This window comes from Carassius auratus, chromosome 10, assembly GCF_003368295.1.
Source record: "Carassius auratus strain Wakin chromosome 10, ASM336829v1, whole genome shotgun sequence".
Taxonomy (NCBI): domain Eukaryota; kingdom Metazoa; phylum Chordata; class Actinopteri; order Cypriniformes; family Cyprinidae; genus Carassius; species Carassius auratus.
In genome coordinates, this window is record NC_039252.1 from 19696754 (window position 1) to 19719183 (window position 22430).

Below are 22430 nucleotides of genomic sequence, written 5' to 3' on the forward strand. Positions count from 1 at the left end.
TGTTTCTGTGCATGTTCTGCTCTGGAGTGATAGAGGATTCTGATGGCTGAATGGCTCTACTTTGCTTTATTTTTAACCAGTCACCTGAGCCGTAAATAGCATGTGATTCAATGTATTTGTCACAGGTTTATGAACAACAATAATAATAATAATAATAATAATAAATTGTTCTACTATACAACATAATAAATTCTACTACAACATAATACATTATGGGTATTTTATGTTGCTTGAAACAGAATGTATTTCTTTCTAAATATGTCAATACTTTTATATGGCTGTAAACGGAAAAATATGCAATGTTTGAAGGTTTATATTCACTGAAAAACATCAGTTGGTTCTGGTGTAAGAACATTTTTCACATTTCTATTTCACATAGAAATTGCTAGTACATTCTACGGTTACAAAGAACATTAACATTAAATCAAGGGTGAAATTTTACAAAAACTAAAATAGTATTTTCTTGTAAAACATAGTTTAATTTTCCTGGTTAAAATAAATAAGATATTTTTGTTATATTTATAGCTTCTTTTTTTTACAGTAGACAAAAATTTTTTTCAGAATGTAATTTTTTTTACAGCGATAGAAACACGTTACCTGAAGTCTTTATATTATAATGCATAAAAAAAATCTAATAATGTATTAATTATGCCTTGTAATGCACCTTATAATGCATTGTGGTCTCTTAATTGTGGTTTCTTCATATGACATTAAAACACACACACAAGGTTTTTTCCCCAGATGTAACAAAAAATATGCAGATATTATATTTTTGCTTTGTTTACAATTATTAATGAAAATATATAATACATTAAAGGTACATTATGAAATATAATGCATTTTACAGTCTTACTGATGTTTTTTTGCCCACATGGTGTAGTTATGGCATCTAGCAGACAAATCTTTAACTTATTAAATTGGCACTGAATTCATCCAGACTATTTAATAGCGGTTCAGGTTTATAACAGGAACTTCTATAGGTCATTTCTAGAGCTTTTAGACACACCAGTACAGTAAGCTAAAGGTCAGCTATACAGAGCTTCGTTTAAACAAGCAAGATCTGTTTTTATTTGACATAATAGTGTAGAAGAACTTCCAATATAAAAAAATAAACAAACAAACAATAAAGTAGAACAGAACAAATGCAACTGGCAATGTTTTTGTTGTTAATTAAAATGAAAACAGCTACTAACTGAAAAATATATATATAAGCACACCATTAAAATTAAAATCACTTGAAAATATGTTGAAAACTGCAGTGCATATATTCCTCTTCTAATGGTATTATTTGTTTCCGTGTTGAATACAGCATTAAGCTTCACATTATTTACCGTGATGTTATTCTGAGAAGCAATTAAAAGGAAACATTACAGAACAGAGCAGAAGTGAATATTAGAAGATCAGTCATACCCATAATTACCTGCTCTGTCAAGGTATTTCTGAGTTTCACTGATCACGGACATTAATTATATCTCCTTTAAATACAATAAAAAGTAATGGGGGCCCTCCGGTAAAATGCTCCTGAATTCACAATGCCTAAATGAAGTTATCAGTTTTATTAATGGTCTCTATTCTTCTTCATCTATTATGAATCTTACAAGAGATCTATTTTACTGAGTGGTCAGGTTGCCGGAGAACGGTCCGACGTTATCGAGGGCAATTTCGAAATTAAATAGAGAGCCGGTCTTTTTTCGTGTGAAAATGAGTGCGGAGGAACGATACTTTAATCAGGAACGTCGTGAGGAACCGGCCCTCTTTAGGTAGCGTAATAGATGGGCCCCATTCATCACCTGCAAGCGTCTACAGTATGTAAAGAACGGAGCCGGGGCTGGAGAATGACAGTATTAATTACTATTCAATTATAAAAGCCTGGCCCATAAATAAAAATAAAAGAGGGTATTCATGAGGCATTTATAGAAATCCACTTGGGATGTGAAGGAAGGGCATTTTTTGAGATAAATAAATCAGAGAGTGTGCGGCTAGTCTCTCTGGAGTCACACAGCATGGCTTTACAGAGGAGAAACTATAGAGGAGATGTTACACAAGAGACAGAGAGAGAGAATTTTAATACGGACTTCAGGAAAGACTACTGTCAGTAAAAGTTAAAAGTCGAGACAGTCTGACTCTATGCTTTTAAAATGTCTTGGCCAACTTCTAAGTGTACATTGCATGTGTCATTCTTGGAAAGTCAGTTTCAGGAGACACGTCAGTGAGCTCAGTGCTAATTTTCAGCCAATTAATATATTTCTATTTCATTCAGTAATGAAATGAAAGTTCCATCCAATCAAAATGAGCTATACCACTGATATGTTAAGCACAGGGTTAGTATCATTAACTAAAACTATATTTAAAAAAATTATTATTATATTAAATATATTATTATATTAATATATTTTTGTTGTCATTTGAAATAAAATATATTTAAAGTGAAATACAAAAAAAATGTGATGTACTAAAGTAAAAAACTAAAAATTAAATAAATTAATATAATATATAGAAAATATAATTATAAAAACACAAAAAAACTATTAACTAAAATAAAAATGATAATTAAAATAGAAACTAATTAGAATATCAATGAAAACTATATGAGTGTCTCTTAAAATTAGTGATATTAAAATAAAACACTCTAAGCATTATATAATGTTTTAAATTTAGAACATAATATAACATAACATAGGACATTTAATAGTGTTGTAACCATGTCTTCTAAATAAGTCAAATAAAGTCACCAAAACATGAACTTCTGTTTAATTTTTCATTTGTGGCCAGTAAGAAAATTCTTGCACATTTTCCTCACAAAGAGTTCACATTAATGTCAAGCGTTTGTTGAAAAAAAAAAAACATATCTACAGCTAATGAACATGCAAAAAATTACTCTTTACCCTTTAAAATCATTTTTCTAGAAGCATTTTAATGAGTTTCCTTGACCAGATAAATAAATAAATAAATAAAGGCTTACTATTTAAGTTTAAATATAACTATCTGACTTTTTTGTTAGAATAATTATTAATAAGTATAATTAGTTTTCTAAATATTTGATAGTTCTGTTTAAAACATTAAAAAAATATTTTTTATTACATAATTAATTAGTTTAGTCCCTGGAATCACACAGTGCATTAGACATTTGAGCAAATATGTAACCCCTTATCAAAAAAACCTGGAAAATTCTGTATCAGTTTCCACAAAAATATGAAGCCACACAACTATTTTCAACATCAGAAATGTTTGCTGAGCAGTAAATCAGTATATAAGAATGATTTCTGAAGACTCATGTGACACTGAAGATTAAGCTTAACATCACAGGAATAAATTACATTTTAAAATATACTAAAATACAAAACAGATATTTATATAATAATTATATTTTACAATATTACAGTTTTTTTTAATCAGATAAATGCATCAGAATTTTTTGTGTATCATAATTTTTTGCACAGGTGAGCAATCACGTGTTTACAGAAATGTTTTATATCTAGTGAATTAAATGCATGTTTACAAAAAGCCTATTAATCCAAGTCAGTTCATTGTCCATCATTATTTTCTTCTTTCCTAAGCGGTGACATTTCTAAAAACTTTATGAACAGCATTGTTCCTGTGTGTGACATTTTCATTTGCCTTTAAAGCCGAGATGTTAGGACGTCACTCGCCTGTCCAGAGACTCAAAAATACAACGCGACATGGCTTCAAATCTTGAGAGCGCAGCTACTTTAGATGAAAGAGTGTGATGGGGCTTTCATCTCCAGAGAAAAGGTCACAAATACCCTGGTGCAATGTATCACATGCTGATAGATGTTTTAGATATGAGAAGAACTTGCAAAGACCTTGTTTAAATCTCCAGGTTAACGGTGCATCTGTGGCCAGATCGTCTTTGAAGCCCGGCCCGGCGGCTTCAAACACCAGCAATCGCTTCAGCCCCAAAGTTTCCTCCTCGCCCAGGGGAGCACGGGAAGGCTAGTTCTTCATAAAAAATAAAAATAAAAGTCAAATTTGCCAACCACAGTGAAATCCCCCTCATGGGGAACTTGAGGAGGCTGACATTTTTAGATCACAGGGTCAATACTTAAGTTAATGAACTTAAAGGGCACCTTAGATTCTTCTTTAACAGATCTGAGACCTCATTTATCACAAACTACCCATACTTATAATTCATTTAATCATTTTGAGATTTTAAGACAGTTTGTCACTAATAACCATGCCCAGATATACTTCTTTTGGCATTTTATACACTTATTCTAGGAGAAAGTCTACAAAATTCTGCAGAAATTCAATTGAACATGGTCACACATGTTTAACAGGACTGAGTAAATGTCAAAAAAGATTATAATTGTGTTATTTTATTATCATTGATATACTATTATAGTTTTTGGTAATGTTTTAAAATATATATATATATATATATATATATATATATATATATATATATATATATATATATATATATATATATATATATATATATATATATATATATTGTGCCTAAATTTTAATTTTAGTTACATTTGAGTAATTTTGTGTGTTTTGGTCGTTTTTTTTTTTTTTTTTACACCTCTAGTATCTATTATGTTTAAGATTTGTTTTTTGTTTTTTAGATTAGCAACTGCATAGAAACATCGTGGCATGTAGGAGATCAGCTTGTGGCTCTGTTGAGGTAGTAAGGAAGCCCAGGTTTCTTTGAATATGGCCTTTAACTCATCTGCATTTTTTGGTCTCTTGATTCTTGACAATAACCCATGGGTTCAGGTCTGGTGAGTTTGCTGGCCAGTCAAGCACACCAACACCATGGTCATTTAACCAACTTTTGGTGCTTTTAGCAGTTAGGGCAGGTGCCAAATCCTGCTGGAGAATTAAATCAGCATCTTCAAAAAGCTGTTCAGCAGAAGGAAGCATGAAGTGCTCCAAAATTTCTTGGTAAACGGGTGCAGTGACTTTGGTTTTCAAAAAAACACAACGTACCAACACAAGCAGATAACATTGCATCCCAAATCATCACAGACTGTGGAAACTTAGCACTGGACTTCAAGCAGCTTTTAGTATCTTTCAAAGACTTGATGCTATTAACATGGAAAACTTTAGTTTTGCCCATGTCCTAGAAATTAGCCAATCAGATGTTGTTGTTATTGAACATGCAGACTAACGTTCGCATAACTTACTATTTACTCACCTGTCAGTCACTTCACTTGTGCATGTAAATGCACATACAGCAAATCCAGCATGACTGGAGTGAGCCAGTGTGACCTTAAGCCTGATGCATGCATTCACGGCGCATTCCCGGCGTTCCCAGCGGAGGCACAGGGATTACAGACTCCTATCTCTCAAGGACACGCTCGCTCAGGTGAGCTGTGTGGTATCAGTGCCTGTGCTGTCCTTTGGTTCCCATAAGCCCCTGTGTGCCTAATTTAATCCCGCACGGCCCCCACACACCTCCCGCGGCCTGTGAAAATCCCATGGTTAATCTTAGTGTGTCATAAGAAATCCTGCTGCAACACACTCACATACACACACATTCAGCAGGAATTATTAATATGTGTGTTAATGTGATTTGCTTGAAACGCTTTGGGGGGTTTTCATGATATAGCTTAGCGTAATATTAGGGGTTTCAATTAAAGAGACAAATCCACACAATATCTGGAGTTAGTGCAGATGCATGTATCTTTATATAAATACACAAACCTTAAAATTCACTTTCTATGAATTCAGATCAATATCTGTTTTCAAAGTAGTATGTATTTAACTTTGTAAACACATAGTGATATGATGTGTCTATGGAAGGCAGACGGGGCCAAAACTCCACCATTTTTAATGTGCTTCTTTTGTATTCGTAGACATGCAGATTCTTGAAAATTTTATGGCATCAGTTTTCGCCACATTTCTTTAGTACCTGTAAAGCTGCGATTCATGTTTAGAGAACAAATATAACGCCTAATGTTTGCATACCAGCGTACCATTGTGACATCCTTCAGAAACATCAGGAATGAGGTCTGATGTTCAATTCCATTGTGACATATATGCAAATATAGTCTCAAATACAGAAATTTAATTGGCTGCTATGCATGTTGTCACATCGTGGATAAACAGTGCATACTGATACACTCACATTTTTAATTCTTATGTTTAAAGACTTTTGGCCCTGTCGGCCTTCCACGTGTCTGGCGTATTCAGGATTTCTGCATGTGACTGTGATGCTTAGCGCACCAGCATGTTTTACTGTGACAGTGTGGTAAAGCGCAACATTATCCCCTTAACAGATTACACACAAACACCAACGCGTATTTTCTGTCTGTCAGAGGTTCAGGTTTGAAAATATTACGCTCTGTGTGTTCCAGGCCCACTCATGATTGATAACCACATTGTCTAAATCAAGCATTATTTAATGCAATGATTAGTTTTAAAGCCATCAGATTGCGTAAGAAACAGATCACAGAGAGCTGACACTGATTTGCACAGGAGAGCATGAAAGGTTAAAGCATGCATAATTGAAAAGTAAGATCTGAAAATCTTGAGAATGTGAAAGTTCAAAAGGGGGCCTTCAAAGCCCTCATATGGAAATACTTTTTTTCCGAAAGAGCAAACAGTGGCAACTGGGTAAAATGTGAAGCACATTGATTGGTCAGTGCATTCTGTGGCTCCCACATTATGACCAGTGGCATTTACCAGCTCATTTCTGCAGTTAAAGTTGGACGCTCTTACTTGTATCTTACACTTTTTTTTTTTAATCATTGTGCTTTTTCCCTGAGGTGCACTTATAATGTTAGCCGAGGCTTTTGTGCTAAAAAATGTCATAGTTTAGTTTTAAAACCATTTTCTATGTTTTTCTAAATCCATTTATAAATTTGAAAATTTAATTTAAAAATAAATCTTCATTTATTCCATCAGGATGGTGAATGGATAAAAAGCAATAAAAAGCGACTCAAAAACCTGTTATTCATTTCATGGGTTAATAAAATGAAATAAGTTGTTATAAAAAATGTTTTTTTTTTTTTGAATAAGCAAACCAGTTTTTAAAAAATTTGGGTAGGGGGGAATAAATGCCTACATTAGTCAGATATGATCTTAAGAACATTCTCCAGCAAACATCAATAGCCTTAAGGAAGAACTTTACTACTTTTCACCCCTGACTTCCTTCTGGATATCTTCTCAAACCTCACTCAAGGAACATTTCCAAAAAATGTTTCCTTCCATATTCTTGTCAAAGCACAACACTGAGGGTATCCAGCCAGCTGGTATTGCTCCAACAATATAAAACCTTGAGTCTTTGCCTTATTTTGGAATACAACAGTTCTTAGACCAAACTGAGATCATTAGATCATTCCTCTAATACATTCCCATACTGAATTTAGTGTATCTACAGTAAGCAGTTCTACGTGCTCTGGTCAGTCTCAGACACTTAAACCTTATTCATTCAACTTGACTGTTTACACAAATGATGCAAGGAAAGAATGGAAATACACAGCTAAACATTACCATGAAGTGAACTTTGTTTGATCAATCAGGATAGAGTATATAGTGACACAAAACAAGTAAATCATCTGATCCATCGCTTATACTCACTAGTACTGCTGTTTCCCTCCAAAACCATGTCACTTCCTGGGCAGTGATGTCACTGAGGGAGTGGCTTTTGTTTGTTAAAGGGATTTTGCAAAAGACTAACAGGATGCCAGGAAAGATCAGCTCAAATAATATTCCCAAGTCTTTTATAAACCATCTTCTCAAATCAAAGTGATTTACAATTCACTTATATGTCTACTTAATTGTGATATTGAAATAAAAAAGTGAGTTTAATATTTTATCCGGTATATTAAAGCTGCGGTAGGTAATTTTTGACGCTCTAGCGGTTAATAAACAGAACTGCTTGCGTCTTGCGGAAGAACATTGAAGCCGGAACTACTTCTCTTTGTTTATGTCTATGAAGAATCACAAAGGTACTGGGTTACTCCGCCGCGGTACCCCCGAAGCAATCTAAAATAGTCCGAATATAAACACTTATTATAGGTGCACCCAAGTGATTCAGGACAAGCTAAAAACACGGTTTGGAAAATTGATTCATGGTGTACTCGCTTATTATATACATTTTTCTACATTTTGAACACAAACAAAGTTACGGACCGCAGCTCTGATTGGTTGTTTCTTACCGGGAGCGGTTTCTGCAAATGGCAATAGGACCACTGGGAGGAGCCAGAGGAGCTTGATTTTTTCACAGATTATCTGTCTCATATTCTACTGTCAGGACATAATGACAGGTTTAACAAATATGTAAAAAATACATTTTTACAAAAGTTACCTACAGCAGCTTTAAGAGACATTTAATAGGGGATGTGATGCATAATGTGACCTTGGAATACCTTCTGAGGCATTTTGGAGAGTTTTCTGTGGATGTGTGTCTGTGAGAGCAGGAGGTTGTGGTGTTCCTGGCTGCAGTCGTTCATTGTTTCAGCGATTCTGCTTCCTGTTGAGGCTGTGAGGGGTTCTGTCCGGCCCTGCCGGCTCTGCAGTAATTGTAGGGTGTTTGGGTCTGGTTGTCTTGTGATAAAGGATCAAAGTTGACCACTGCCCAGCACTAAATGCCTGTGTTAGGAACACATGTCAACAGACGACATTTACAACCAGCGTTTCCTCCCAAGGAGGAAGTGTACAGCGCTCTGCTGCCGTTACAATAGATACCGTATCTCTTTATCCGGCCGTTCAGAGCACTGGTCGAGGAGTTGAAGAAAAGGAAATTTCACAAATGTCTTATTAGCAATGAAAGGTATAAAAGGAACGTGTTTAATGATTTATAGCTGCATGCATTTTTTTTAAAATGTTATAATAATCAGTGTGTGTATGCTCAGAATGGCGATTTTTATAAATGGATCTTCTGCATGCATGGAATACCCAGATGACCTAATACATTTGCTAAATGTGAAGTATACAACCAGATCATGGTGTGTGAGAGCCAAATCCCACAATGCAATGCTCTAAGTTTGATTAATAAACCAGCCATGTTATGTTGTAATTTTTTAACTCTTTACTACTTATTTGATCATATGGTCAAAAGGTCCATTATGCAGAATTGAATAAAAATAAAGTAATAATAAATAAAACAATATTGCACAATTAAATATTCAACAATGGGAGAACATACTTAAACCTTTATTTACATGCATATCTTTGAAACATTTCGATACTGCATAAAGTTTTTGCATGCTATTTGTGTAGGCATAAAGTGCATTGCATGTGAATCAAAACAAAACTGCATTAAAAATACAAAATACATGAGAAATGGTCAGAAATGCTAATATTTCTGACATGCTAACTAGATGCCACTGAATTAATCAAGCAACATTGTTAAGTGATAACAATTTAACATATTACCTTTTAAAAGTGCTTTTCACACTTAAATAGTTAACCCAGGGTCATTCTCAGCCCCCTGGTAAATGAAATCCAAGGTTATTTTATTTCATGTTTCACACTGTTCATAACTTAGCTGCGGTTAACTATTAATATTCATATGGTGACCTTTCATAAAAAAATGGGTTAATGTTCTCATTTGCATATTTTATGGTGTCAGTGTTATTGATTGGAAGAATGCAGCATGCAACTGGTTTACATAACGTCTCTATCCTCCATTATGCAGAATTGAATATTTTGACATTTTTGACTATAAAAGGTAGGCATGAAAAGGTTTTACCCGAAATCAAAATGTTTTTTTTCCCTCTCTTTTCCCCTCAAATATTAAAAGGAGTTTCCGTAACTGTACAAAAATAATTTGGTTGATGGTTGCCAAGCATCTAGGTAGAACATTGTAACACAGCATCGATTCACACTGTACATGTTTAGCAGGGCAATGTGGGATTAACCCTGGGTTAAGTGTGAAACCTTCCTCTACTGGTGATAAAAGCAGGGTTTAGAATAACAAAGTTTAGCACAGTGTGAAAAGCGGCTGTTTCACATACTATTTTTAAACCATAAAGTATATTCAGTGAGTTAATATTGTACTGTAAATATAAGCAAACATTAACGCCAGTGCTTGGTTTTTAGTGCACGACTCTTCTGAACGGCCTCATCCTGTGTCTGCGGTCAGTGGTGTGTTTTGCCAGGACTGAAGTCACAAAAAGCTTGAATTTGTCACCGTCTTCACTCAAGCACTTGGATATCTCCCCCTGAACCCCCCCGGCCTCCTGTTCCACACCGCTTTGGCAGGAACGGATCTCCTCACAGCCTTCAAAATGCTTCATGGGAATTACGGCTGAGGCTATTACAGTTTGTTCTTCCAAATGTACTGAGGGGCTGATGGTCTGGGCAAAGTGCTCCATCTTGGATTGACTGTGCATCTGTGCTCTCAGTAACAAAATGAGAGTGAAAAGCATTGGTCAGCACAGGTCTTCTTCCCATCTGTCCGTTCCGCTGATGAAGAGAGGTGGAAAAACTGCTAAACTCTGTGGTTTTTACAGCCTGAAGCAAACATGGAAAAGAATCCATATGCATTTTTTAAGTTAAAAGGGTCAGAGAGAGGGATTTTTCCTCTTTTGAAATAATTTTATAAATACTGTATACTGTGCAGAGGTTGCGACAGAATACATACTGTGGTGTTTTCATTAAACAGTAGCTTTGTTCAAGTATGGAGGTCATTTCTGTATCACTAAAAAGACTCTTTGTAGGAATAACTGGTTCAGCATGTCGAATAAAATATGAAATATTGGGAGAAAATTAAATTATACTCTAAATGGGAAACTAAAACTGCAAGTAACTGTCTTAAGTGAGTCATTGATTGATTCATTCGTTCAATCGATTTGTTCAAAACAACTGATTCATTCAGAAACGAAGCACAAGAATGTATGAATGGGTCACTGAATCATTGACAACAGATTCAAAACGAAGAATCATTTACTTTTTTCGTTGGCTGTATAGTGCAAAACAGACAGTATTATGTATAAATGATGTCACAATATTCATTTAGATGTAGCGTTTTTTTTAAATATACGTAGTTATGATATTAACATTACCATTGAATTATTAATAAAATAGTGATGGCAAAAGAGTATCGAGTTCAAGGCTGGCATTTCAAATCCCATTAATTTACGACAAACGTAATTTACACTGTGTGAAGTTGCCCACTTTATCAGTGTGAGAATGACTTTTTCCTGCAGTATTTAACATCGTTCAGTCCTTCACCTTCTTGACATCTCAATGGCTTTAAGCTCCTGGATGGTAATTCCTGGAAGTTTGCCATTAAAAGCAATTGAGAGCGTGAGAGGATCAGTTTGGGAGTAACTGTGGTCAACCTTATCATTCCGCTCCAAGTGTGAAGGAGAAACTCAAGTGTCATAATCTTCCACTGCAGCCTGTTTGTCCACTTCCTGTTTAGTTTAGACAAAAGGGACATGTCTTTGCAGAACTGGCATCTGGAAATGACCAAACTTTAAATCCTAAAGCTAATCTAACCCAGAAGCACAAGACAAAGGAAGGTTTGCTGGATTACCTAAAATTATAGACTTTATTTAAAACTGGGAGCATTTTCTTATTTATACTAACCCATTTGTTCCAAATCCAGTGAGCCGCTACCATTTTAAGCAGATTCACAATGCGTAGGATTGACTAAAATGCAGTCAGCACTATTATTTTATACAAGAAGTCTTATAAGAGTCTAAGAAATGTGTAAGAAATGATAATATAAATAGTAATTTATTATATATTATATTTAATATATATATATATATATTATATTTAATATATATATATATATATATATATATATATATATATATATATATATATATATATATATATATATATATATATATATATATATATATATATATATATAACAGATTCAAACCATGTGAAATGGAACATTTTCTCATTATTGGTCTATGTCCTGAACAGATGAACATTCTATGAAAATCAGTCATGAAAAAGTGAGTGTCGTGCACACAAATGACTCAATGATTTGCTTCCTCTCAAAAAACTAATTTTAATTAAAACAAAAATGTTGAATCATTAACAAGTTTATAAAACAGTGATTTAGTTACATAAATAAATTGATATCGGTGTATCAAATCTTAAATTCAACTTCATGAGAATGTTGACACGGGTGAAGAAGTACAATCGTTTACCTTTCATAATAAATAAAATGGAGAAAAATGATATCTCTGTTACTAAACGAACAAAAAAGAAAAGAAAAGAGCTACAGACATACCTCTAAGGAAGGGGACACTCGACAATGTTTTTGCACCAAAAAACATATGAAAACTGCTTTTTAAAATCACAGAATACAGAACCATTCAGTTAAAATTAAAGACCGTGAAGTTGGTTGGCTTTCATTATTAACGAACAAGTTTGGTAGTTAGAACTCCAGTTTGGTTATTTTAAAGCGTTAAGACAAGGCAAGAAAGAAGGCTGTTTTTGTTTCGTTGAGGAATTCTATAGGAACGACAAAAAGAAAAACAAAAAAACTAGAAACGTAAAAAATAAAATAGCGTTTAAAAAAAAACGTTTGAACAGTCAGACCTACACAGCAACTTTCTGTCTTGCACAAAGTTAAGATGTCAGCAGATAGGCATGTACATGTTATTGTGCATAAAAATGGAGCTTCGTTGTGACTCGATTATTGTGGAAAGAAACAAGAGCGTCAGGCCAATCGCTCAGCATGTTTGCGTTAACATCGATACTGTTGGATCTACATTTCTAGGCGTTTTTTGAGGCACATGGGCCTGCATTTCTTGCATTCCCAATTCTTAATGCTAAGGCTTGCTGCTCTGGTTCACTGGGTGTCCGTCCAAACACGGTCAGGTCTACGCCAACCCATCCTGGGCCGCTCAATCGTGCATCGGAGGTGGCTCTGCATAGATACCCAGCACACAGGTTCACTGCCCGATTCCAGCCCCGACAGCACGGCTGTGTTCGGAATAACACTCTAGCGTACTGCTTCTGCGGCTGCAGTGTGTAGTATGGACACTGTGCAATGCAATGCGCTTTAAATTGGATTAAATGTGAAAAACACCCAGTTTCATTTCCAAGATGAACTGAATTAAACATGCAACGTCATGAAATCACGTTAAACGTTAATTGTGGAATAATGCTTACTGTTTCGCATACTATTTGTCACGCAGTAAAGTGCGCTAGCCTTCTGTTCCGAACACAGCCTGAGGCTCGCGTTTAGTCCCTCTGATATGTTTTGTTTCAAACCAAGGTACTGCAGCTTCAAGTATTTTGCATTACATAGAATATTCTTTTTATAAATTAGTTAACGTATACATTTTTTCAATATTCAGACATATACTATCATATATACAGTACAATAAAATGCTCTCATTCTTTCATGACCATTTTTTTCTTCTTTTTTTCTTTCTTTTTTTTTTCAAAGAGAATCCCTGAGATGTATGTCGACAGTCGCTAAGTTTCCACAAGCGCAAGCACAATGGGGTTGTGTGTGTGAGCGTGTGTGTGAGACATGCTTTTGGACGAAACAGCACTGCAAAGCCACGCAATTAGCCTGGTGAACTGAAAGGGAAACTCAAAAAATGGAGATGTGTTTTAGTTTTTCTTGTTTCTAACACTTCTTTAGTACACTGGTAACGTGTGACTGGTTCAGGAAGGAGTAAAGCTGAAGCCGTACGAGGTACTTGTCACTTAGGATGGAGGTGTTGTTTGGTTTAAAGCCATATTTCTTCTTCACTTTGAGGCTGTGAATGTTAAACAGAGAGATCTGGAGTGCTGTGAGGACTTTTGCCACTGGACAACATATACTCAGTGTAAACCGAAACATTGTGACATACTCTCACACGCTTTCACACAAATAAAGGGGAAACACACAAACTTCCACAACATGACAACGTTCCACTTTTTTTTTCCAATTTTTTTTGCGCAAACGTAAGTCTATACACATAATACCGGTGTGGTTTGTATTGTTTTTGTCGTATCTTTTTGTTTTTTACTTAGAAAGTGTACAAAGATTGACTAGCCGAAGCGCTCGCGCACGAGCATCATGAGTTTCTTTTTGCCTTTGTATATCTGTTTCAGGTTGTCTATGAACTGTGTGAACTGAATGTGTCCGTCGTGCGCCATGAGGAAAGTCTCTCTGGCTTTGCTGAGGAACTCGATGAACTCGCTGTAGTGCCGCGGGCTGATGTGCGTGAGCCGCGAGTGTGTCGTGTTGATGTAGGCCCCGATCGTAGCGTCTAAGAGCTGTCTTAGTGGGGCTTTGTCCAATGACATCAACTTCCCAGAGTTCCTGCGGCTGTGCAGCGCCACCATGCCAGGTGTGGTCAGCGTGCAACGCCGCAATATGTCCGAAAGCACGGTGGCGCACTTGACGCTCTTCACCACCAGTGGGATGATGGCGGCGAGCTCGTTCTTTCCCAGCGAGTGGCTGAGCGCACAAGCCCAAAGCACATCATTGATGGCAGGATGCGTGTCCTGGTTGTAGCTCAGGTTCAAATGCGCCATCGCAAGGGTGGCCAGTTTGTAAGCGCGCATGGGGTAGCCGCGGTGCTCCATGTAGCGTGCGATGGTGAACAGCTGCGTGTAGCTCATGCCCGTGGTGGCCGCGTCCAGCACGATCTGGTAGGCCGTCTCGAAGGCGATGTGGTCCTTCTCGCAGAGCGTGAGGGCCGACAGAGCACAGTTCTGAGGGTCCTTCATGGCGCACTGCAGGGCTAACGTCCGCGCGCTGCTCGCCAGGTTCTCCTGCTGATGGCAGTCCAGGTGCAGCCGGACAATGGTGCTGTTGGACATGACCGTGGTGGCCACGATGCTTGTGGCTTCGGTGGGAGTGAAGAGGGTGAACCAGCTCTGCATGATGCTGTCCAGTGCGTAGACCCCTGCAGACACACGAAAAAGCAGAATGTCACTCAACTTCAAACTTTATTTATATATTTAATAATATTAAACCGTAATAATATAAATAATATAAACAACCAGTCTTCATGACTGTTTATAAAGTTATTCAAGCCAGTTTCGCTAAAATACCATGGTAAAATCACTGTAACAGCCTTGATTGCCTAGTTGCTTTTTTTGTGAACAGTGAAAGCTGAAGGCTCAAACTTACCAACTTCTGTGGCACATGTGACTAGCCATCGTACCATCTCTCGTCGCCGCCAGTTGAGTGTTGAAAGCGTCATACGCATTACCTGTGATTTATTAAAAAAAGTTAATGTAAGGATATGGGTAAAACCAGGTACAAGTGGAGATCACGGTGTGCTGATGCATGAAGAAGTGGATACCTGAAGACCCAGCTCCAGGGAGACCTTCAGCAGAGTGATGTCCGGCAGACTGTCCATGAGCGTCGCTATCTTAAAGGCATCCTGCGCCAGTTTGAAGATATGAGAGGAGGAGTGAATGTTCTTCTGTATGGACTCTAATACTGTCTCTAACCTTCGAGCATCACCTACAAACAACACAGGAAAACAGCGCGTTTTAAGACGTAAACAGCTATTAAAACTATGAGATCGTTTTTCATAATTTCAAAGTGCGCAAATCATGCAGTGACCAAAAAAGTACATAGAAAACACACACACACACACCCACACACACAGATAGACAGACAGATGTGATATAAATATTCATAATTCATCTTACACATCATAAGCAATTTAGATATATTATTTATAATTGGATGAAGAGATAATATGAACAGAGTTAATTTTTTTAACTCTCTCTCTCTCTATATATATATATATATATATATATACACATATAAATAAATGTATATATATATATATATATATATATATATATATATATATATATATTATAATAAATTGTAAATAAATATGTATGCATTCATGATTAAACATTGTTGTAAGCGTACAATTATTTAATATTAATATGATTTATTTAATTAAAGATGACCGAACATTGACTACTCAGATCCTCATGTCCATCTCTACTAAAAATACAAGGGAGGACAGAGAATGTTTAATATTTCATAAATATTTCATGGGATATAAACGGATTCATGCAAGTGATGGAATTTTGACATGACTGGCCATTTTTGTAAACACTGCAAAAAGTTACCAGTGACCTTGAAGAAAAATCAGGCACTCAAAAACCCTTTCACTTCGTCTACAGCACTGCATCTCTCAAGCGCGTGTGCGTGTACACACACACACACACACACAGCTGCATAATGAGCTGTGAGTCAGCACTAGTGCCAGACGCCCGGTGTGATGCAAGACACTGAGAAAACCTTCAAACGCTCAGTTCTGGGACAGGATTTCTATTTATCACCAGCATGCTGATTTCCTCTGATTTCAGCTTCTCTGCACTGCGGTGCAATTAGATCTTAAAAATAGTGCTGCGAATTTGCAACTTCTCCGAGCGTCTTGTTTCTCCAAACCGAGGAGACGAATGCAGATTTGATTTTAGGGTCAGGGCTCGTTGTTTTGCAGTCTACTAGCGGAAATGCGGTGCACAGGCCTGCCATTAAGCAAACAGCGCTGTTGTCAGGGTAATTGCAGCCTGCGCGTGAGTGATGGACGCGCTGGCGAATGCGAAGCTCTAACCTTTGGCTGCAGTGAGCATGGTGGAGGCCAGCTCGCACTGCTGGGACTCGATGTGGCTGAGGGTGAACCATCGCGGGTAACGATTGGGGACGACTGATACTATATGGTGAGGCCGGGACATGTCGCCCGAAGGAGCCGTGGATTCCAACACCGGTAACCTGCGAACAGAAAAAAGACACATACTGATTAACACCAGCTAGTTCCAAACCACATCTGAGTACAGTCAGTCATCAATAAAACAAAACAGTGGTATAAGTAAATGTTGCTTCTTTAGCATAAAACTATATTTTTCAGGCTGGTCCACAGCAGAAGTTTCCACTGGGGAAGCACAGTGTGTCGATCTCAAACAGAGGTTTTGCTGTATTGTTTTAGCCAGCTAACATGAGCCTGGAGGCGGCCCGCGGCCTTTACACACACCATTACTGACCATCCTTTTTGTCTGGACACTCAATTCACTTCTGAAAAACAACAACGAGGCCAACAGGTGCATCTGACTGGATTCTTTTTGAATCATGACACTAACTTAGATCTTAATAGGAGCATATTTTTGCAGTGCACTTACAAAATTGACATCCTCATTATGCATAGATTTCGAATATGATCTGGCTGTTAGTTGCATGTTGGGCATCTTTGTTGGCTATCTGAGGCTACCTTGGCTTTCTGGTCATGTGCAACTAAAAAATCTGATCATGCTTATTCATGTCGGAGCAGGATTTCGTTCTTCATCTCCAATGCGATGCAAATATGTCAAAGCGTCATGTCCTGGCATGGAGCTAATTACCAAGCCATCTACAAAGGGAATTGTATTATGAGGAGATCAGCCCTCGTCTGAGCCAATGCTATGGAGAGCAGTTATTTGGAGGCCACGGTCTTTTTATAGAGAAAGTCAATACTGAGCCCGAAGCTCCTGCACTGGCTAAATTTAGGTGGATCTTTGTTTGATACCATCGACTTTATACATGTATCCTGAGCTGCAAATCCCCCAGTAAACACAATCCAATCAAAATATAATACAATACCATACAGATTTGGATTTTTGTGTGTGTGGCTAGGTCAAAAAAGGTAAATTAATAAAACATATGAGAGAAAATTTGTGACAAGATGTCGATATAAATCTACTGAACCAGCCGGAAGGTGGAAACCAGCCATAAAGCATCATACGATCAAAGATAACACTGATGTTCACAAATGCATATTAAACATGAAATATGTTTGGACTGGGTGTGATCACATTGTGCAACATTTTAGCTTTCAGTGTGGATGGACCAATTATTGCATCACACATATTTAGGACACAGTTTAAGAATTTCTGTTACACATCAGCACTCATTTAAGAAACACAAGCATAACTAACAAAATCTTTCAGAGTAACGATATCCCAATTTTGTGCAGATTTTAACTGCAACTTGGTTGGAATCATAATACTCGAGTGAATGCACCAATTTACAAGCAGAACTGATTTTCAGTGTTAATTCGTAAAACTAAACGTAAATTGTTGCTTTGAAATAGGTAAATACATTAAATTTGCAATTTGGATGAAAACATCTATATTTGAATGAATGCAACAATTTATATTAAAAAAAAAAAGTATTTTCTGTGATAATTCTTAGAACTAAAATCAACTGTTGCTTTGAAACGAGTGTATCAATTTACGCAAGAATCCAATTTTGCGCATTTATTAAATTTGCAACTTGAATGGAAATATACATACATGTAAAGTTACATATTTGTGTGTCTTTTTTGGTAAATGACACACATTTGCATTAATTTACATATTTGTTGTTCCACGGATACAATTTTCAGTTCTATAAATAATTATCACCAAAATCTGTTTTGCTTCTTATTTCGTAAAACCAAATGTAGATCGCTGCTCTGAAACAAATGCATACATTTTGGCAAGATTACAATTTTGAACATATATCAAATTTGCAACTTGGATGGAAACATACAAACTGAAGTAAAGGCGAAAATTTTATGATGAAAATTTACATAAGAACAAGCAGAACTGATTTCAGTGTTAATAATTTGTAAAACTAAGCTTAAATTGAAACATGTCAATTAACTCAAAAATAGCTGAAAGAACGATTTCCATTCTGCTTGCGTTTCATGAATGTGTTGTGTGTGTGTGTGTGTGTGCTGACAAAGACTTAATTTAAATATTCAAAATATGTATTAAACAGGTTTTGTAAAGGCGCTTGAATAAATGTAAAATTGTTGCTAACATACACACACACACATACAGGGTTTGTACAAGTGCGCATACATAAACGGCCTCCAACTCACATGAGGAGTCGAGGGGGAGTGTGTGGTGAAAGGAGTGTTCTGCGTTACCTCTGCAGCCCAAATTAGACTCAACGACACATATTTATTATTCACACTTTTTCAAAAACTCATTTTCAGTGGCCATGAATTATTTAGCAGTTTTCCAAGCAAAAGGCGCCTTTTGATTAAACTGTGCCCCAGATAACCTCACGCCCTACACACACACACACACATCTGAGAATCAGCGAAGACGTAACCGTGCCTTCTCAGGGTGAGTAAAGTCAGTAAAAACATGAGATGCGAAGGGAAAATAAGCCACAGCCGTGGGCGTGTTCATTATTGTAGGTGGACGTGACTGAGTTTTAGCAGCGAGTGTCGCCCGTGCGGCCTGTGGAAACTCACCGCATTGCTCTCAGTGCAAGTTTATACGCCAGTTCGGCATCGTGAGGTAGGAGGCATGTGAAGAGATACTTGGCAAACGTGTGCATCGGAACGCTCTCTCTATAGATGAGCTCTCCCAAACCACTGTAGGGCCCACCTGGAAGAGAAAAACACAACCGTTCATGCACACAAAAACATACAGGAACAATTGCATTTACAGAAACTCCCAAACTTTTTTTTGTCAGCTAATTTTTACATTTACTTTAGTTCCCCTCACCCCAATATATTTTAACCCTAGAAATCCTACTACTGTATATTATTTTTTAAAACACAAGGCCTCTAAATGATCAACATGATCAAACTTCGCTGAAAAACCTGTTGCACACAATCTACTACATTCTCTGACCGATAGCTTTTAGGTTTTTTGTTAATAGTTATTGTTGTTAAGGGCCTTTAACAACTATACCAAACTGCATACTTTCTGAATAAAACTGATGTATTCTTTTCCTTTAAGCTCCAAATTTTCATTATATCACACTGTATGCATCCAATATGGTACTCAACAAATAACAGTTTTTTTTTTATCTTTAGATGACTAAAGGTTCAATAAACCATTGCATTTCAAATTTAAATTGCGTTATTTTTCTAATTTAATTTCTAGCTTTGCAGATTTGAATCAACTCATCAACTCCCCAGTTTAAGAAACACTGATTTAAGTTAACACAGTTTCAGTTTTCATTCATATGTACAACTCAATTTATGTAGGTGCAATGTTTCTGTGAAATGTTAAAAGCAATAGTCACAGTCACATAAGATGTAGATGAAACCTACAGAAAGTAAATGCAAAATCGTGAACAATGATTTGAATAAAGCTGTTGTACACCTTCGGAAGATACAGCACATGCCCTTCTGAAGGTGTGAGATGTGGTTAGAAATGCACAGATTTGTAGGTACAAACAGGGTGTAAAAGTGGGTTTGTGAGAAAGAAACGCCTTCGATGTTCATGTTTCACTTCGCAATCAAGTGATGCACAGTTGCACACACACCCAAGATACCCTTCAGCATGACACATCAAAACCACATAATGTACTGAGGTGCTGCCATTACTTTAACAATATTTGCATTCTGCTTTAAACACTGCCATGGTATTGTTAGCATATTACCATTGGTTTCCCTCCAACATCATAGATTGGTCGTACTGTAGGTCAGGAGTGAACATGGATAACAACATTTCTGAAAAGCGTCAAGCAATGTTATCCATTTCTAGGGGAAACGCACAAAAAGTGGGCAGTGGTGTTTCCGGGGCGAGTACAGATCGTTTTACAGACCCTCCCCCTCCTAATCCTCAAACCAGATGAAAACCACACGCCCACTTCCAAGCATGAAGGCCTTTTCACACTTGCCTACAAAATAAACTGCTATGCTATAAGACATATGTGAGAGCTTAGCTATTTCTGTCATTAGATTATTTTAGATTGAGAGCACAGCGACCACAAGCCGGTTCACAAATACAGAAAGCACTGGACACACAAACAGACACAGACAAACTTACCAAAATAAACATTCATAAGAGGCATACGTGCTACCAGCTACCTAAGCAGCATCAAAATAAAACCTCATATGTGATGCTTTGGATAGGCAGAAACTCACAAATAGCACCTGAATAGACTTAGCGTACTGCTAAGCTAACTCTGATAAGCATAAAACATATATTACACACAAATATTTAGTAATATTGTACAGAAGTATAACTAAATAATAAAGTATACACATAGTCAACATCTATCTCGACTAATTATTCATCAAGGATACAATATCTCACCAGAGTTTGTTGCAAAGCATTCTGGGATTGATCATGATCATGCCGCCTCATAACATCCCTTGTTTTGGCTAAATTATAAACAGCACTGCATGTATACTTTACAGAATATCTTGCGATGAGCTTTGAGTGAAACTTAAATAATTTAAATTACTATGTATTTAACTACTAAAAAGGCAAAAAAAAAACGTATTAACTGAATACTATGTAATTTATACTTATTAGATCTTCAAGCTGTTAACTTAGCATCATGCTAATGTGCTAAGCTAATGTGATAAACTAAAGTCCCTTTCAAGGAAAGTCTGCTTCCTTTTTATTTTTGCTATGTATTTTTCAGTGCGTTTGAACATGTGGCATGAGAGCACCAAGGCTTATCAGACATAGCAACAGCAACAAAGAAGGCAGGTCTTTGCAAAGAGTCAATTGGCTATTGGCTCTTTCAATTAAAAGGTAGGACATTCTGCAATTTTGTGCATTTAACATTTTCCCATTCATAGTAATAGGAGTAAACCATCTTGGTAAATATAAAGTGTTTGGTAAACCTCGGTTCAACTGAACCTTGGGAAGCATTACAGCAAGGAAGCTCACGAGGCTTGCAACAGAGCTACAGTCACGTCCTGCTGAAGATGCTAACTGAAAACACACACACAACAGCTGAGCATGCTAACTCTATTACAGCGTGTACTGGAAGGGGGTGGCATGCTCTGGATGTCTCTCAGTGTGAGAACGCTCTTGTTGTTTTGATGGATTTTCACATTTGGCCAGAACTCCCCCAAACCCTTTAGCCAATAGAATGCATGCCTTCCTGTTTATTGTGCCCCTGTCACGCTCTTGGCATATGCTGGGTGGAGGAATCCACACAGCAGGGCCAGTTTATCAGTTCTCTTCATTCTTTCAAAACAACCCAGTGGCGTTCAGAGCTTTGCCTCTGTAGGCAAAGACCATTTCATTTTACTCCCAACACCAGCCGCGACTGAAACAAACAGCCTCACCCCCCACTGAGTGCCTTTGCGCATGCTGAACACCGCTTTGAGGGAAATGCAACTTAATGGAGTCTGAAACTTTGTTAAAAGAGGAAAACAACTAGATTTTCTGAAGAAAACAAGCATGGTTCTTGCCCCTGCAAAGCACGCCACCATGCTGTTGAAGTTTGTAGCTTCACAACTTTTCTAGTTCATGCATTACTTAAGTTTCTGAATGATTTGCTAGACTGTTCTAAGTTAGTTGCTAAGGTATTCTTAGTGGTTAATAAGGCCTTGTGAAGTTAGCGACCATCTATCAAGACCCTACCTTTGCAACTGACAAGCATCCACCCAAAACACACTACCAATGCCCTATAAATGATTCAGAAACATCAGCAATGGATAAGCAATTACAGGTAAAATTGCTGAGCTAATTTCATGGTAGCGAATTTTGCAGGGGAGGCTTATATGAGGCTTTTGTGATACCTAGACAGTTTAACATCATCTTTGTTTAGTAAAAAATAT

At 36.9% G+C, this 22430-nt stretch overlaps 1 protein-coding gene across 1 annotated transcript in view; it reads right to left on the reverse strand.

Moving 5' to 3' along the window:
• Positions 1-11930: 11930 nt before the first annotated feature.
• LOC113110205 (zinc finger SWIM domain-containing protein 6) overlaps positions 11931-22430 on the reverse strand; it is a 71423-nt gene continuing 60923 nt past the window's right edge. Inside the window, exons 10-14 of the mRNA XM_026274268.1 lie at positions 19146-19281; positions 16482-16639; positions 15201-15364; positions 15026-15107; positions 11931-14798 (exon numbers count right to left, since the gene is read on the reverse strand). Coding sequence (XP_026130053.1) covers positions 13936-14798; positions 15026-15107; positions 15201-15364; positions 16482-16639; positions 19146-19281 — 1403 coding nt within the window. The 3' untranslated portion in view covers positions 11931-13935. The remainder of the gene's footprint in view (positions 14799-15025; positions 15108-15200; positions 15365-16481; positions 16640-19145; positions 19282-22430) is intronic.